This window comes from Nannospalax galili, unplaced genomic scaffold (genome assembly GCF_000622305.1).
Source record: "Nannospalax galili isolate Female #2095 unplaced genomic scaffold, S.galili_v1.0 scaffold667, whole genome shotgun sequence".
Lineage (NCBI taxonomy): Eukaryota > Metazoa > Chordata > Mammalia > Rodentia > Spalacidae > Nannospalax > Nannospalax galili.
In genome coordinates, this window is record NW_008358387.1 from 846,041 (window position 1) to 865,428 (window position 19,388).

Genomic DNA, 19,388 nt, shown 5'->3' on the forward strand with positions numbered 1-19,388 from the left:
TCTTATTTTCATAGATTGAATGATTTGGTCAACTATTTAAGTACAGCATAATTTTTTATAATTGAAGAAAAAACAGTATTTCAGAAGTTGACATAAGGTAACATTAGTGGTCCTGAATACACTGCTTTAATTTTAGAGTTTTTATAGTTGTATGAAGATGATGAACGAAGTTTTGCAATGTAAAATATTAGCTAAAGCTGTTTTGGGGTCAGCGAGATGACTTAGTGGGTAAAAGCACTTGCTGCCAAGCCTGGTGACCTGAGTTCTGATTCCTGGCACCCACATGGTAGGAGAGGGAGGACCAGCCAACTCCCACAAGTTTTCCTCTGACCTCCACATTTGTGCTGTGGCATGCAGGTGCCACAAAACCGTGTGTTTGCTTTTTGGAGACAGGGTCTCATGTAGCCTAGGTTGGCCTCAAACTCACTGTGTAATTGAGGCTGGTCTTGAACTCCTGATCCTCTTGGCTCTGCCTTCCAAGTGCTGGGATTTCAGGTGTGCACCACCACACCTGGAGAAGATTATGTAATACTTCAATAACCTATATAGAAAGGATAATGAAACTGTAAGTCAGGTCCAATCCCTGCAGAAGCAATTTCTGCATGTGTATATTTGTCTGTGAGGACACAGATCAGCTGCTATTTAGATTTACATGTTCACCTTGTCCAGCAGAGTTAGCTTTCTAACATTATCTTGGAGCCACTGAGATGCTGTAGCCTCTTCCTTTTTTCATGTTGTTGAAGTTTTGAAAAACACCACAAACCCAGCTGTTCCCCAGAGGAGGTCAGTGATGAAAGATAATCTCATGGCTAGCTAGCTCTTGCCCATTTCTAAGATATAAACCATCTTGCCTCTCTTCCCCATCTCAGAGCAACCCTTAATCATTTACCTTGCTGGTTAGTCTTTTACTTTTGATTGCCAAGGATTAATTCTGTTTTCTGAGTCAGTATCTGATTATTTAGCCCAGGCTGACCTCCAACTTATGATCTTGCCTCAGCCCATAGTTCTGAAGTATGTCCAGCTAGGGGTTACATGCTGTTGGACAGATGTCCCCCCTGCCCTGCATAATCTATTTTCCCAATACTACTTGCTTACTAATTTGTTTCTGTTCCCCCTTTGAACTGAAATTCCTCATAGTCAACTCAATTCTGTTTGAGTACTTGATTCAATTTCATTGATCAGTTTTGCTATTTGTGTCAATTATTGTACTGTTTACGTTACTGTAGATTTAGCTGTGTTTTGGTAGACATACCCTACATGTTGTTATTGCTACTTTCAGATAGCTTTAGCAGTTTTTCTACATTTATTCTTTATTTTATTTTATTATGTATATGAGTATTGCCTGAATGTGTGCACCCATGTCGTGCAGTGGCCATGAAGGTCAGAAGCATTGGATCCCCTAGAACTGAAGTTACAGATGGTTTTTAGTTGCCATGTGGGTGCTGCGAATAGAACCTGGGTCCTCTGTAAGAGCAGCCAGTGATCTTACCCACTGAGCCATCTCTCCAGCCCCCAGCTCATTTTATTTTTGCATTAACCTATGGATTCAAATAACCAGGGTTTATTTTTTCTTTTTCCATTTTCACATAAGTGTGTGTGGTATACTTCTGTGTTTATGTGTATTTTTGCATGTGTGGGGGCAGTGTACATGCATCATCATGCACGTAGAGGCCTGGGGTTGATATTGGGTATCATCCTTGACTGCTCATCCATCTAGTCATTGCATCAGGGACTCTCAATCAAACCCAGAACTCTCTAATACAACTAATCTTGCTAGCCAGCTTGCTCTGGGGATCCCCTGCCTCTGCCCTCCTTTAGTGTGGAATTAAAGGTGGTTACCATGCCCACCTGGCTTTTTGTGAGTTTCTGGAGATCTGAACTCCAGTCCTCAGGCTTGTTGGGAAAGCACTTAATCACAGAGCCATCTCCCCAGTAACAAGATGCTTGAAGCACAGGAATGAAAAAGGAACCAAGAAACATTCCATGGAATAGTACTCAGCAAGAAAAAAGAGCACATCAAAGGCACACTCGGATTAATCTCCAAAGAATTATGCAAATTGAAAAAAACTAATTATGAGAGCTGCTATACTGTATCTTGGGGGCTGAGCTGTTTCCCACTACCACTGCCAGATTTATATGTTGAATCCCTAATCTCCAGTACCTGGGAATGACCAGATTTTAGATTGGGCTTTGAGTTCATTAAAATGATACCCCACCCTACCCCGGGTGGGCCCTAACCCATTCTGATCACTGTCCTCATAAGAAAAGGTAATTTAGATATAAGAAGAGAAGGTAAACATGGGTACCATAAAAGGACAAGGGGAAGTATCATTTTGGTGATGGAAATGCCCAAGCTATTGACAGACCTAGACTTGTAATGACATTTTACAGAACTAAAAAATATCCCCACACAAATGAGTATAAGCACATTAGGGAAATTTCAATAAGGTGGGCAGAGACCTTCTCCTGGTTGCAATATTGTTCTATAATATTGCCAAAATTTAAGGAAACTGATTAAAGCAGACACGGAATCTCTCCGTGCTACTTCTGACAATCATATGTGCATCTGCAATTACCTCAATAAAGATTTCAAATAATGTAAGACATCAGCAACCAAGATGCCCTTCAAAGGATGAACGGATGAACTAGAAACCCCTACAATGGAATATCATTTAGTGATAAAAAGAAATGAGCTGACAAGTCACAAAAAGGCATGACGGATTCTTAGATGCATATTACCAAATGGGGGAAAGCCAGTCTGAAGAGAGCACACACTGTATGATTCCAAATAAATGACGTTCACAAAAGGCAGACATGTGGATACAGTAAAAAGATCAGTAGATGCCAGTAGTTTGGGAGGGGAGGGCTGAATGAGCAGAAGACAGGAATTGAGGGAAACCTGCTATAACCATGGGCTTAGTAAACACTAACAAATTGGTACTGGCCCACTAATTACAACAAATGTGTCCTACTGAGCCATGATGTTCACTATAGGGGAAATGAGGAACAAGTATTATGCTTATACATGTAAACTTACAGGTACTCATTTTTCTGTAGAGCCTAAAAGTGCCCTATGAAATAGTCTCTCTATATTCTTCAAAAGCACTGATTAAACCTCTACCCTCAACCCCACACAGCCTATACTCCATATCCTGTCTACAGAGCTGCTTCTATAAACCTGTCAGACAGTAGACTCAAGACACTCAACAAATGTAGTGGCTTCCAACTAAGAGTTTCTAAATGTATTAAATGGGGCAACACTGCAAAAATCAGACACGAAATGCATCAAAAACTAAAGCTGCATACATTAGAGAGTTGGCTCAATGGTTAAGAGCATTTACTACTCTCACAAAGGACCCAAATGCAGTTCCCAGCACCCACGACTGCCTAAAACTCCAGCTCCAGGGGGAATCTGACACCACTGACCTCCTCAGATACCTGTACTCATGTGCACATACTGGCCCCAACACATACATTCACATAATTAAAAATAAAAAAAAATAAATCCAAAGTAAGGCTACATACGAGTATTCAGTAACTTTCCTTTTCCCAGGACCATATCAACTCCATATGGAAATGCTGGTTATCTCATGCCCACCAACAGCTCTGAACTGGCCATTGAAGTCTGTGTCATTTTAAAGTAAAGAGTGTGAATCTCTGGGACTAAACAGATGGCTCAGCTGTTAAGAACACTGGTGTTCTTTCAGAAGACCTGGGTTTGAATCCCAGTACCTACATGGCAGCTAACAACTGTAACTCCAGTCCCAGGGGATCCGACAGCCTTCCATGGGCACTGCACGACATGAGTGCACTTACCTACATGCAGGCAATACATGCATACACACAAAATAAAAATAAATAAATAAAAATTTTTTTTAAAGAGTGTGAGTCTCACTCCATAAATATAATCAGGTTGAAAACTAATCTTATCACACAAGGTTCATAGGGAAAACAAATGATAAAGAGTCCTTGGTAGTCATGACACTGCACATGTGTGGGGCACTTCCTTGGAAAACCCAAACCTGGGATATTTTAAAGTGTCCTCAAAGCCCTAGAACAAATTAGGAGCAGAAGTGACCCTCCAGCTTCTCAGTGGTCCCTCACCCGTAACAGACTCTGGCCTCTCTGAGCACAGCCCTGACTTGTATCTACTGTATGGATCCTCCTAGTTTCTTCCAGTACAAATGAATGGTTTCAAGGCAGCTGACTATCACTTAAGCATTATTTATATAAAAATGGTCTGCAGCAGGTAGGTCTTCATTAACTTTGTCCTTTAAAATATCCTTGCCTGACACGGAATGAGATATTCTCAGAAATGCACCTGATTGCTAGTTTCTATCTGGTTGAAAGATCTCAAATAAGTCATTAAAAATTATGGAGGACATGTGAACCTCCAGAATGTAACAGACTGGAACTGCAAAAGTCAGGGAGTGGCTGATGGAATTAAATCCACTTAGAAGGCTCAAGGCAAAATGATCTCTGAGCAGGACAAGACAGAAAGACACTTCCGATACAGTGAAGATATGGAGCGCTTGAAAAACCAGACTATTTCCCATCTCTCCTGATTCCTGAGCTGTGAAAGTGCTGAGGATGAAGGGTGTTATCAGTGGTCCAAGCCTTGCTCCTCCCCTGGTGGATGGAGATGCTCTGATAAAGGCTGATGGTTGCATCACCGGGCTCTGTTCTTACTAAGTGAGGTAAAGTTATAGAATGGGCTTGTGCTGTCCGCAAACTTCAGCATGACACATGTACGTGGAAACGAGGGGCAAGCAAATGGAACACAGGTCAACAACTCCAATCCCAGGGTCAGACAGTTCCTGCCTGGTCTCCAGCCCCTCACTCACTAGTTTATAACCACAGATAGCCCAATCATAGGGATGAGCTGTGAGTCTACCCTGTGCCTGCTGTTTGTCAGGTGTTATTCTACATACTGGAAAAGCAGCAAAGACCAAATGCATAGAGTGTTTTGCTACTGGGAGTTTAGTTCCTACTAGTTTAATTTTTATCGAAGAACTGTCTTCACATGAGACACAGACAAAAGAATCAATAGGTAAATAATAAAAGCAAATTTTAGATTGTAGTACATTTGAAGAAAACTCGGAAGTAAGTAATATCTAACAGGAGCTATTTTTTCAGTATATTTTACTGAATTTTTGTGTATTTCATACAATACATCTTAGTTATATTTAAGCTCCCTCCTCTATCTACATCCCTCCCTAGATGGTCCACTGGATTTCCTTCATTCTGTCATATATGTTAAGGCTTATCAAGTCAAATTTGTGTCCCTAGATGCCCCTCGGTGTGGATTCATCCACTAGAGCCTGTTGAGTTTATCTAGCATCACTCCCTTCAAGAAGATCAACTCTCCCGGACCCAGCAGTGATCAGCTGCCAATAGTTCCTGGACTAAAGTTGGGGCCTCCTGCCTGTTTCCCCAGTTCTATGCTGGGTTTTTGTCTGATAAGAGTTTCCGTGGGTCTTGTACATACTGATACCATTGCTGTAGGTTCATAATAGTAAGTTCCCAGAAGCCTGGAAGGCTCTAACAGGAACTATTTTTGACTGGGTGATTAAGGAAGGTCTCTCTTAGGAAGTGACAATTTGCCCAAGATCTGAGTAGTAAGTACCTAGTCATGTAATGATGCAGCAGACAGGTTTCCCAGGCAGATAGAACAGTGAGTGGCAAGATCCCGAGGAATGAGTTGTGTATATCCAAGGAAGTCCAATGAAGGAGGGGAAGGAACGTCAGCAGGCTTGAATGGAGCAAAGTGAACAAGAGAAAGAGTGATAGAAGCCCAAGTTGATTCCAGAGGTGTGATACTGAGCACAGCATCTGACATACAAGAGCTTGATGCATTACAAGTTTAAAAAGTAGAATATAGGAATAGTTTCAGTGGGTAAGTCCCAGTAATTGGAAGCATCCACAGGACCAACAGCCAGTGGTAATCACTGATCAAACCAAACACTTCACAACTGCCTTTAATGCATTTCACATTTGTACTTAATGTACAACACACTTCTAAGTAGGCGGCCACCTCATCGAATACTGTTCCTGAAAATCCCCTCTCGGGGATGCATACTCCTGGCCAGGGCTCAGCAACAAGGCTGATGCCAAGATACACATCTTCCCAGTAAGCTATGATGGTTTCATAGATTGGGTTGAAGATTCCCCCTTTGTATCTACCATGCTATGTGAATTAATCCCGTATTCTGAAACTATCATTAGAGTGCCTTTCAGTATAATTAATCAGCATGGTAGATCTCAAAATTATTCTGCATGAAAGTAGTGAAAGCAGTTTAGGCTCCTAGCATTCTGTTGGGAAAGAATTTAATTGCAAGATGTGCTATTTGTCAAAACAATATAAGTACATCTGAGGCAGAGGGTGGAGGGTGGGGAGGAAGAAAGAGAGGGGTGAGAATATTCGCCTCGTTATGTAAGTGCCTTTAAAACAGATTGAAACCACAGAGGTTGGGCGTATATTTCAAGAATGCTGTAAGCACACCCCAGCAGAAAGGACTGGATAGTGAACATGGTCACCCTCTGTCCCCAAAAATTTTTAATTCACTTAAAAAAAAAAAAAAAAAAGAGCGTTGCCTTTCCATGTCATATCCTATGCCATCAGTTTTGAAAGGAAAACATGTTTTGGTAGAAATGTGGGGCAAATAATCTGATGATTTCTTTTCTCCCCTGTGACTATGTGGGAGAAGAATGTCATCTCTGATAAACATAAGTTTGTGCTTGGTGCTCCTTCTGCTCAGGATCCTTTTCTGACTTTTCCTAGCACAGTTTAGAGTCATTCCTTGGTACTGGTGGGGAATTGGGTTCAGGGCACACATCCCCTCATACACCTGACGTTCAGATCCTTAAAATGGTGTTGTATTTGCATATAGCCTACACATACCTCCATATACTTTGAACAATCTCTACTTAGAATGTTAAGTATACTGTGAATATTATGTCATACTGTGTGTTTAGGGAAGAATGACAAAGAATGTTCAGAACAGATGCAGGGTTTTTCAAATATTTCCCATGTGCAGGTAGTTGACCCTGAAGAAGCAGAATCCATGGGTATGAAAGACTAGCAACTAGCTGTACTTCTGAGATTAAGCTCTTAGCTTAATGCCACCTTCTCTAGTCACATACTTCAAGGTAGGATGCCATTCCAAACTCCAATTTTTTCTCGCTCTCATAATATCCTGATTCATATTCTTTGTGGCAATAACTATAATTTCCAATTATTTATAATTATTCATTTTTGCTTGTCTTCAATGTGACAGCTAGTTGAAGCATACATTCATTTTTTCTCCTTCCTGGACTGTACCACAGGGCATCGGAAATCCTCCCAGTGGCTATCGTCATGTGACTGACTCCTAGCCAATGGAAAGTGAGCAGGTTTGACAAGAACCATTTCTAAGCCAAGAATATGGAGACACTATCTACCTCTTCTTGCACCCTTTGCCCTCTGGCTCCAAGACAACAGTCTAAGGGATTGGGAAGGCAAGATCTATTCATCAAGGCAAGAACACCAATGTGTGCCTACTATATGTGAGCCATTATGCATTCTTTGGTCTATGCATTACAGTAGCTAGTATTATCCTAAAATAGATCCACAATGAAATATTGGTTTCATTACAGCAAAGACTATATCTCTGCATTCAGCATTATAGACTTACCACCTAGCCCTTTAATAAATACTGCTCAGTGAATGCACACATGAATGAATGAATATATCTTATATCTATATTCATATATACTGTTGTCATAGATCTAGTATTTATATATGAATGCAGATTTATAGCCTATCAAAAAGCTGTGCTGAAGGGAGAAGATGAATTTGGAAATTTATACTCAGCTTCAGTCTCCAGGTATTATACGGTCTACCACGATGACGACTCGAACCCAATTCCTGTCCCTCCCCTCACCACTCTCATTCTGCCAGTCCCAACAAAGAAAGCTGTGGATAAGGATTTCAATCTTAACCTTGAATTGTCTGGCTCCTGTCAGTTAAAAGCCGGGCTGTGACATGGCTTTAACACGGTCCCTTAACATTAGCATCTTTTTACTGTCAAGATGAAGAAACGGGCTCATTTAGTCACATTGAATTGCTCCCTCTGTCATAGGCTGCTTCTAGCCCCAGTTTACCCTCTCTCTTTCCTCTGTCCTTCCCCCACAACTAAACGAAGCCTGTATCCACTGTGTATTTAAGTAAGAGTGTTAGCCTAACCACAGCCTAAGGATTTCAGAAAGAAAACCCCTATTATTTCCAAAAAAATTGTAGTAGATTCTCTACAGGGTTTATGCCATACTGCCTAAAAGTATTGACACAACTGAGCTTTGCAGAAAGTGATTAATTCTTTTTAGAACACTCAGGTCACAGTAATTGACATGACCTGTGTAATTAAGTAGTCTCTGTTTATCCACTAGAAGCCCAGCCACTGTGAGATTGAGCTTGCTTGACAGAATGTCTTTACGTATCAGATCCACAACCATACTTATGTCCTCACATCTCCCTCAGCCACCTACATGGGTCCCTGACTGATTGATGTTCTGAGGAGACCTGCTCTGGCTTGGTTGTATGAAGATCTGGCTTGGCCTAGGAAGCATACAGAATAAGACAAGAGAGGACCATCAGGGACAGCTGGCAAGAGCCACTGCACAGGCCAAGGAGGCCGCATCCATAACTGATTCCAGGATTCAGCCTTTTCGGTATCATTGGTATGGAAAAGGCATATCAGAGTTCTCTTCACAGGCAGCAAGAGCATAAATTATATGAAGCTAGATTTTCAAGTTGAAACAAAAGGTAGAAATGTTAATCTTTGTTCATAATGAACCTCCAATCCATGTCAGGAGCACTGCCTCTCCACTTGATTGGGTCCTAAGATTTAAGAACCTCTGTACAATTTTTTTAATTGATTTTTTTATTTTATGTCTATATGTGTATTGCCTGAATATATGTTAAGTGCACCTGTGCCGTGCAATGTCCATGGAGGACAGAAGAGGATGTCGGATCCCCTGGAACTGGAGTTATGGAAAGTTGTTAGCCACCAGGTGGGTGCTGGGATTTGAACCGACGTCCTCTGCAAGAACAGCCAGTGCTCTTAACCACTGAGCCATATCTCCAGCCCCTGTACAATTTTTTAACAGTCTTCTGGACATCTGGAAACAGCTCCACTTGGGCTGGAGGGATAGCACAGCCGTTAAAGGCTAAGGCTAACAACCAAAACATGAAGACAGCCCCACCCAGGCACCAAGCAGGCAAAGGATTTCTTGCCCTCGAGAACTGGTGCAGACTGCCTTTGGGGAGAGAGACTCAGCGCCTGATAACAGCTACTGCTCTGAAATTTCCCATGAGAGAAATTTCTTAGGGCTGTGGCTCCCCTCTGAAACAGAGCTTGCCCCTTTCCACACAAATCCCCTCCCTGTGTGATGAATTTGAGTGAGGCTTCAAACTCACATATGAGGTCTCTTTTGGAAACCCTTCAGGCATTTCTGGGGTACAGGAACTTATCCTTAGGATGTTGGTATTGCCCTTTGATGCTAACCTATCTCCTTATTACCACACAAAGTATCTACCTATGGACTCTAGAGGATTTCTTTGTTGTTTCAAAGTATCAGCTAATATCAAAGTCACATTGTGTGGGTTCAACGTCCACCTTACCACTTAGTAGGTGTGTAACTTTGAGCAAACTACTTTACTGTAGTGCTCTAAGGTTGCTTCCTCATTTGTAAATGGGAACAATCCATATTTGCACGTCCTTAACAGGAATGCTGTAACAATATCTGTAACCCACATAAAATACTTCAGATAATGCCACTCACAAAATACGTAACCAGTAAATTTTAGCTTCATCATCATCACTATCACTAATGTCCATGGATGCACATAAAGGCAGACACATGCATCTATGCACATGAATATGGAATGCACCGAACATAGACACTGGTATAAACTGGTTCTTATCTGCCAAAAACTTCATGAAATTAGTTAGAAGTGAACAACTGCAGGAAAGAGAGAAGCAGCCCGGTTAATAAAGAAGGAAGAAATAAATGAGGGAGACAATGAGTTCAGGGTAAGGCCCGTGAGCTTAGTTAAGGTTTGAGAAAGAGCCAAGTCTTAGAGACCTTTAGCCTATAATCCTCACTTCTCAAAGAGTGGCTGTCGTGCTAGAAACCAAGGAGATACTCAGAAGCCTGTCCTTGGGAAGACACCTGGGAGTACCATCATCACAGGAAAGATAGACACAGATAGCATCCCTTGAAAGGGGTCACGTAGAAATGAATGGTGCCACACAATTTAAGGAAGAGAGATGGATTTCAGATGGAGGTTATTACCATCAGTATGAAATGATGCAGACAAAGGTCGAATAAGAATTATGGAAGAAAAAAGACTGGAGAAACATTGAAAGACTAGACAAGGAACCTTTGCCAGTCGGTTCTAACACTCTTGAGATCACTCATCACTCCTGATCACAGAAATGTCCCCATACTTATAACTTGTAGCCTAAGACCAAATGCTAAGTGTACAGAATGGTATCTACACAAATGTATAAATGTACAGAGATACAATATGAGAGACTATTCATCCCACAAGAGGTTTCCGCAACCTCTCCCAAAAGGCAATGAGTGGATGATACAAAGAAGTTGAACCTAAGCTCCGGTAAGAGTTTATCATGGTTGGCAAAGACAGATTTTCTTAACTCAGGAATGGACTCTGTGATGGCTGAGGTAGCAGCTGCTTTTGAGAAAACTCTATTTTAGAATCTGCTTCAGAGTCACAGGGTTCTGTCTATTTTAGAATCTGTTTGGGAGTCACAGGCAAAAGCTCTAGGAAGGTTCATAGAAAGCATGTGTATTTGAAGGTCAGTATGGACCTTTGTCAGAAGGCTCTCATGCTAATCAAACAATGCATTTTTTGTAGTACTAACACTATTATCAGGGACATGTCAAAGGTTATCAAATATAGAAAAGAACAAATTCCACTCCATCAGGAACAGTTTTACATCTCTTTTCCCCACCATGGGGTATTTAGTAATGTCTAGAGACAAACTGATTACCAAGTTGAGAGAAGTGGATCTCTCTCTGTTGCTATTCAGTGGGCAGAGACCAGTGACACTTCTAAACATCCCACAGCACTCAGAACAACCCCACCATCAACCAGAGGGATTATCTAGTCTAACATTATTTGTTCCCAGGTTGAGAACCTTAGGCTAAACTAAACCAAATTCAACTTATAATGAGGATTTTTCTCCAAAGGCTTACATTTGTGTTTTATCATTTCTATATTCCTTTTTCAGATATATTGAAATAAGCAGAATCATCGCTATTCATTTTAAAGATGAGGGAATTAAGATTCCAAAGACTACAGGACTGTTCAGAAATCTAACTCATGTCTCTTCTCCTCTCTAGTCTTTCATTAAACAAAAAATAATGATTTTATGTGCAAAAGAATAAAGACTTTTAGACACTATCGCAAAGAATAACCTGAACTAGCTTCCTGCCTCACATAGTGCTATATTCTTAAAACCCACATCTCATTAGCAGGTCCTGTGAAGTTCTACACAAATGTTCTTTGAGGCTCCCAGTGTCACTAAAGCCCATCTCAACTCTACTGCCCTGAGGGATACAGAATAGTCAATACTGGGAAAATCATGAGATATATTTGAGACATAAATCATCTCTAGCCTGGATATCTTCTTTCTGCATTACTTAGCTTGGTCAGAAGAGATACACGGCTCATCTTAAGACCACAGCAAGCTATAAGATTATGCATAGCAAAACCCTAATGTCATTTTTCAAGGCGCTTTGGAAAACAGCAGCAGCACACAAATGGGTTCACCAGCTTCATTGCAAAGCTCATCCCAGCTCAACAAAGTCCTGTGTGGGAATGGGGACACCTAAGCAAACCAACTTGGACATAGGAGCTGACCCAGGAAACAGACCTCAAAAATCTATGACCTTATAGATTGGCCCCATTAATCAAGACAAAAAAGTGTTAAGGCTAGGAAGATTTTATAGAAATTCTTCAAGATAACAGGAGAGAACTTCATCTTTCCACTGAATTTGAGATTACTAAGCCTCACTTCTGAAAAAAAAATAATCTTGTAGCCTAAAATATTGATATGTATAGTCAATGCTCAAAACCATCTTTCTATTTCCTCCTCAGAGGTTGTGCAGCTAAAATTTTTCACAAGCCTCTCAGAACATACACTGAAATCGACACTCTAAACGGACTCAACAGACATAAGCGCATCCTTTCAACACCAAGCTGTTTCTCTGACATACTGTACAAGCACATGTCAACACTGATGCTGCTAAGAGCTTCACAATAAAGATGGAGAGCAATGCAAGGAAAGGTCCTAACTTTGCGACGCAAGTTATGTTCTCTGGCTCTACACCACCTGGGAGCTCATTAGAAATGTAGAATTCCAGTCCCACCTCTGACCTCAATCAGTAGTTTAACAAGGTCCCCGGGGATTATCAGCCCTTGAAGCTAGAAAAGCATTATGTCTAGAATTCAGCAACCTTGCCTAAAAACCTACACACCTGTGTTTTACAAGTCAATCCATTTGGTTTTAGGTCTTTGGCCTTTGGATACACGGGTGATTCTGTGAGGTTAGCGTGCCGTTCATGCTTTGAATGGCATGAAAACTCTTATGTATTGGAGTTCTACTTTGAAAAGTTTTAGAGAAGGAAAGCATTATTTCTATGTAATTGACTTGGTTTATGATCCTCTCAATCAATGAGTGCATTCAGGAAGCCCAAACTAGGCTCTAAGGACACATCTGCCTTCGTCAATGGGCGCAGGTGGTACACCCCAATTCTTGTCTAACAAAAACAACTCCTAGATTGCAGACACCTGGGGACCACGGGCCTCATCTGCTCTTTACCTCTAGAGAATGACTGTACTCCATGTCTTCTGCCTAAGACTTTTCACCATCTCCTCCCGTTCATGTTATTACTGAGATTTAAGAGAAGGGAGAGGGACCCACCTGGAATCTCCGCATATCACGTGGGTTTCCTGCATTCTTTAGGCAATTTTGGTTGCATTTAAGGAAAAACTTCAAGAAGAACCTGTGAAGAAGCAAAGGACCATGGTTAGCTTTTCAATCCGAACAGGATAGTTGAAGTAGAAAATCATTTCCAGGTTGTTCATTCTATTTTCTTTATCCTTTTCCTGAAATATTCAGAGTGGTATCAAAAAATCATTATTATGCTTAAGGCCCAAGTCTTCATATTGCACTCAGAGTAGACTTTCCTTATGAAGGGAGCCCTCAGTGCTGCCAACAGATCTCACAAAAAAGGAACTAACTCCCAAGGAAGTATTTTCACTCAGAGAGAAGGTCTTCACCTTAATCTAAGCTAGGCTCCAATTGGATGTAATTGTCTGAGAATTCCCACAGTCCCCAAGCACAACATGTAATTTAAGCTCTATAAGTTCACAGATGATGAATGCAAAATGAGTGCTGGATAAATACAAGAATATGGTGAATACTTTTAATCTTTGCGTCTTCAAATAAAATGTTCTAATTAGCAGCCTCAGGAGGAGTAGGGAGAATTCACGTAGTCATTAAACCCTTCCAGCTTCTCCAATATCTCCTGAATGTTTTTCTTAGACAACTGCTGTAAACAAAAGCTATTTGTGATTGAGCTCAGACCTTCCTGCCTCATTACACGTCTTGGTTTCTGAACTGGTTCTGTAGTAAGATCAGCGGGTTTCACTTTTAAGATGGCCAACAGTTCCAATGGACAAGAGAAATCCCCCCTACATTGGTAGATCAACTTTAACTCCCAAACATTTCTTGGTATGTTTGGTACGTGACACAATCACACTATGTAATTGTTGTGGTTATCCAATTCCATCATGTAAGGGCGGAGGGTATGAACAGCATCATGTTAGACCAGGCATCCTGACCACCTCAGTTAAACCCTTCCATCTGATTTTTATTTAGGAAAAATAAAGGATTCTTATGTCCATCTATGTTTTGCAATCCCCTTTACTTTTAGGCCTAAATGTATCTACAGACTTCAACTCTAAAAATATCAGAATGCATTAAAACACTGGTCAGGGGCTAGAGAGATGGCTCAGTGGTTAAGAGCACTAGCTGCTCTTATAGAAGACCCAGGTTCCATTCCCAGTACCCACATGATGGCTAACAGTGGTCCATGACTCCAGTTTCAGGGAATCTGATGGTCTCTTCTGGCCTCCACAGACATTGCATGACATGGGTGCACTTACATACATGTAGGCAAAACACTCATACACATAAAATAAAAAAAAATATGGTCAGGTATGGTAGTACAAGACTTTTCATTTCAGCACAAGGAGGCAGAGGCAGGCAGAGCTCTGTGAGATTTAGGCCAGCTTGGGGCTACAGAGAGATCCTTTGTTTTTTTTAACTCAAAACAAAGAGGAGCTGGAGAGATGGCACAGAGGTTAAGAGCACTGACTGTTCTTACAAAGGACCCTGGTTCGATTCCCAGCACCCAAACGGCAGCTACTAACCATCCTTAATTCCAGTTCCAGGGGAATCCGAAGCCCTCTTCTGACCTCCACAGCATTGCACGACATGGGTGCACTCATATACATGCAGGCAGTATACTCATACACATAAAATAAAAATAATAAATATTTTAAAAGAAACAAAAACATTGGCCAATTAAATTCTTAATTCTCTTTTACCTTCTCTCCACTTCAAGGCTACACTATAATTAAATTGCCAACTCAATACAAATAACTTGGGAAGAACCATCTCTCCATGATTCCTCCATCTGAAGTTAGTTTTGAGAACAGTATCAGCAAGGTAACCCTGCAGTCTTCTATCATAAAGGTGCCACATGAAGACTCAGCAAGCTCAATCGCCTTTTGAATACTAATCCCAGAGGAATCTCTGTTCTCTACAGTCTCTTAGAATCTTCCAGGATGAGAAGATGATGTGGGAGCATCAAAGAGAAGCAATGACGTTTGTCAAATGAAAATGATGAGACTGTTACAATGTAAACATCTTCCTAAAATGAATCTTTTAACATTGACTCACTTCAGAAGCCCATCAGTGGGAGGGTAGGCCTCTGATAATCCTTCACCCCTACTTCAGGGCCTCTCCACAGAGGCCAAAGCTTAGCAACCTTCTCTCCAGGATAAATGACCCACAGAACGCTGCTTAAGTTCAGCTGTGTGTGGTAAATCAACACTGCCTTCCCCATGTCCAGAGCAGCTCTGCCCCTGCACAGGCCAGGTGTCCAGTCACTGACTCATTAGGGTCCTCTTTCTACAGAGCACTTGCACTGTCCTGTTCCTCTGAGCCTCAGAAGGTGACTCAACTGATACACACATGGCTTTCAGACACCATTAAATGTGGTAGAGCTAGTGATAATGGGAACCCGTATAACTGGGGCTTGGTTCTACGTTGCCTGACGTGAAAACTAGTTGCTTCTTTGCAGTACAGCTACTTAAAAGGGTATATATGAACCAGGCCAGGCTCCAAACAGGACTAGTTATAATTCTATTCACAATGAGAGTTAGTATGGTGTGATGTGGTAATGGTGGAAAACCACAGCTTTTATAGAAATAATCAGTATGGGATTCACATACATACTAACTGCACCTAGTATTACCCATGGGACTTTGGACATGAGGCCAAACCTCAACTGTCCTTATCTATAAAATAGGCATAATAAGAATGTGTATTCACAAGGCTATGTAGTGCCTGACATGGGTCAGCACGGTGGAGATGGCAGTCATACATGCTTAATGTGTACCTAGCACGGTGCTGAGAACAGCAAACCCTTTTCCATTTCACCCTTCTAACTACCAGCTCCCTGCTACAAACCCTATTTTACCCATGAGAACAAAGCAAACAAATGTGAATATAGAATCTAGTTTCCAATGGGGCGGGTCCCAGGGATGGGGCTGTCAACCATCACACCACCAATGCCATCACAGAAGCTTTGATGATCTGAAGTTGTGTAGTGAAGATAGTAACACTAATTGCTTCACTGACGGTAATTGTACTATCGTAGCAATTGTGCTAATAAGAGTGAGCAAAGCAATGGTTTCACTAAGGGGAAGAGCCAGGATTATTATCTCTATGAGGCATCACCAAGTTGTGGAGGGATACACTGCCAGTCCCCCTCCAAAAGGCCCCCCTGCCTGCCTCCCCATGGCTGATAATATTTGCCGCCTGTGTGTGTTTAAGCCATTTGAGCCCAGGCCTGACAGCCAGATTCAGGTCGTGTCAGTAGAAGCTGTCAGCACACCCTCTGGTATCTTCAAGTCCAACAACTGCTAGTCACCACAAGGGGTTCCATCTGGTGCCAAAATGGGTTTTGAAAGACAGGCAAACAGGACATTGTCTCTGCCAGAGAGAAAGAGAATCAAGGGAGCTGGGGATCTTCTGCCTCAGAGATGAGCTGGGATGAGGCGCCTGTCAGCAGCTCATCGTTAGCACAAAAGTTATGCCGGGCACACACCGGATCCCGGTTACCCTAAGCTGCCCCGCCACTTGGCCTGCTGGCAGAGTCCCCCGCTCACCCCCTCAGCAGTAGATCACTTGCTGAAATTGAAGTCCTGACCATCTGTCATGGGTAAGACAGCCGTCAACTGGTGCCTGGGCCCCACACAAGCCCTTATGTGGCAAAGACGCTCTGAAGAGCCAATTCTTTTGGAGAAAGCCAGTCCTACCCCAGGAGGGCCTCAGGAATTCTTTCAAAGTTTTCCCTTAAGTACAAGCCAAGTATCTGATCCTTTCGAATCACACTTTCTTAAAGGAACTCAGAGGCGTTAGGAGGAGTTAAAAAATACCCTCACTGAGAGATGAAGTCAGATGTGACACACAAATTTGGGGGATGATTTAATCAAGCTAGACATATAAGGCATCTGTGAACCTGGGGACACGTGCATGTCTGGTGTCTGCTGGCCCATGCAGAAGATCTCTGATTCCAAGAGGCTTTTAACAAGTGGAGGCTACTGTAACACAAAACCTCACTTTTGTCTAACGAATTGCCACATGTTGTGTGGCAGGTATGTTTGATAAAGTGTTGTCAGGAGAAGCATGGCTGCCTCATCCCAATGGTGGGAAACTGACCACCATTGGGGACAATAGGACAAAGCTGCTATTGACCCTGTAGAGTTCCAAGGAGTTCCATAAACCCTGGGATCAAACTCCCTTTTTAACTTATCTCTTTTTTTGAGGAGTAACATGGGTAGGGGAGCAAAAAACCCAACACCTTTCTGCTAACTTTCAACAGGAATAATGTCATCTGTGTTCATTCACTGTGTTATTATCCAAAGTATTAAAGTTCCCAGGATCTCACTGAACCCTCCCAGAAGTCCTGTAAGGTAGGCATGGTAGGAATGAGTAAACCCACTAGAAAGACAGCACACAAAGACTCAGCAAAAAAATAATGGATGTAGTTATAGTTCAAAACTAATCTTCCAAAATTACCACGAGGACTAGTCATATTATCCATCTTCCATGAATTACAGTGCTTTTGTATGTGCATATGTGGTTCATATGTGTGGGTGGTTTATGTGTCTACGTGCATGAGATTGCACATATTCGTGAATGCACATAGCGGCCAGAGGAGAGGTGCAGGGTCCTGCTGTATCACATTTCAGAGAAGATAGTGTATTTCACTGAATCTGGAGCTCACTGTTACTCAGCCAGCAAGCCCCAACAAACCTCTTCTGTCTTCTCCCTCCACAGTGGCACAGGTGTTTCAGGAACAGGCATGGCCATACCCAGCTTTTTACATGAATGTTGGATGGTCTTAACTCACGCATGCATGTTTATGCAAGAAGAGCTCTTAACCCATCACCCCACGCCAAATTACAGGACTTTTAAAGTGACCTTTACCGCTCCTTAGATTAACTTCCTCATTTACATATGGGAAAAATGAAGATCAGGAGGGGCTGTGCTAGCGGAGCTGGAATTCACAGGTGCTGACATTCCACAGGTGCTGACAGGCAGTTGTCTGATCTCTCCAATGTGCTATCAGCTCCTCACATGCCAATCCAGCAAGAGCTCAGCTCTTGAGCTCATGAACTCTTTAGTCCACCACTTCAATCAAGGAAAGTGACAATCATAAAACCAGAAGTGACACCCTATTCAAAGTTGTGTATAGGTTCGTCAATCAGGCTGACACAGGACATTTGCCCATTATTGAAATAACCGAACCAGACACAAATGTTGTAAAACAAATGTGTTGATCAGATAATACTCTATAGATTTTACCATGCAATACTTTCAATATCTGCTTTGAATTTTGAACAGGCCTTCCATGTGACTAGCAACAGACTAGAAAGCAAAAGTTCTGGACTCCAGAAAGTTAATTAACCAACAGACTCTTCTACATGAGGATACTGAAAACAAAATCAGCCAACCAACCAACAACAACAAACAATCTCCAGACACTCAGCATATGCCCTGGGACCTGGGAGCAGTGGTACAACTAAATAGAATCTAGATCCTTCCTTTAAGTAGTAATTGGAGATTTCTACAAAAAAGACAGAAGAATATACTAGACAAACAAGCTTGGGTTGGAGATAAGGAAAATCTGGAAGAGGCCGTCGGATCCTCTGGAACTGGAGTTACAGACAGTTGTTAGCGGCCATGTGGGTTCTGGGATTCGAACCCAGGTCTTCCCCAAGAACAGCCAGTGTTCTTAACCACTGAGCCATCTCTCCAGCCCTGGAACCTATTTTAGAACACTAAGAAGCATTTAATAAAGCAGTATAGCTAGAGTTAGAAACCATTCCTGGCACAGAGGCAGCAGGAATGCTCACCGCCATATTGATCCCAACAGGAGAACAGGAGCACACTGCTTAGACGAAGAGATGCCAAGTGTCTCACATATGAAAAGTATTATTTCTCTATAAATGTATAGTTTAATTAAAAAAAAAAAAAAGCAGGGGCTCTAGAGATGGCTTAGCAGTTAAAGAGTACTCACTGCGCTTGCAAAGGACCTGGGTTTGATTCCCAGCACCTGCATGGTAGCTTACAACCTTCTGTAACTTCTGGGGAATCCGACGCTCTCTTCTGACCTCTGTGGGTATTGCATGACACTCTTACACAAAAATAAAATATATTTATAAATAAAATATTTTTTTAATTTTAAAAAAAAGCAAAGTCCCTTGTGCCTAGTGAGAACCACAGGATTCCTTGAATGACCCACAGAAAGAAAACAAAACACCAGAGATAATCAGCAAGAAAAGGCAAAAATGACTATTGGCAGCGTTACCCAAAGGGAAGAGTTAGGGACCTAAATCATCAGGACTCCAGCTAGTCAGAACTGAAAGGGCGTGTGTAGTAAAACTGTCCTTTAGACAACAGCTTGTACATCATTAATTGTTATGCAAAACATTGCAGTGGATCTGGGCTGAGCACGTTGAG

At 41.9% G+C, this 19,388-nt stretch overlaps 1 protein-coding gene across 6 annotated transcripts in view; it reads right to left on the reverse strand.

The window, feature by feature from the left end:
- Positions 1-19,388, reverse strand: part of Ebf1 (EBF transcription factor 1) — a 408,859-nt gene that overhangs the window by 129,524 nt on the left and 259,947 nt on the right. For all 6 annotated transcript variants that reach the window (XM_008821654.3, XM_029557945.1, XM_008821652.3 and 3 more), the window contains one exon: positions 12,990-13,071. In XM_008821654.3, coding sequence (XP_008819876.1) covers positions 12,990-13,071 — 82 coding nt within the window. The remainder of the gene's footprint in view (positions 1-12,989; positions 13,072-19,388) is intronic.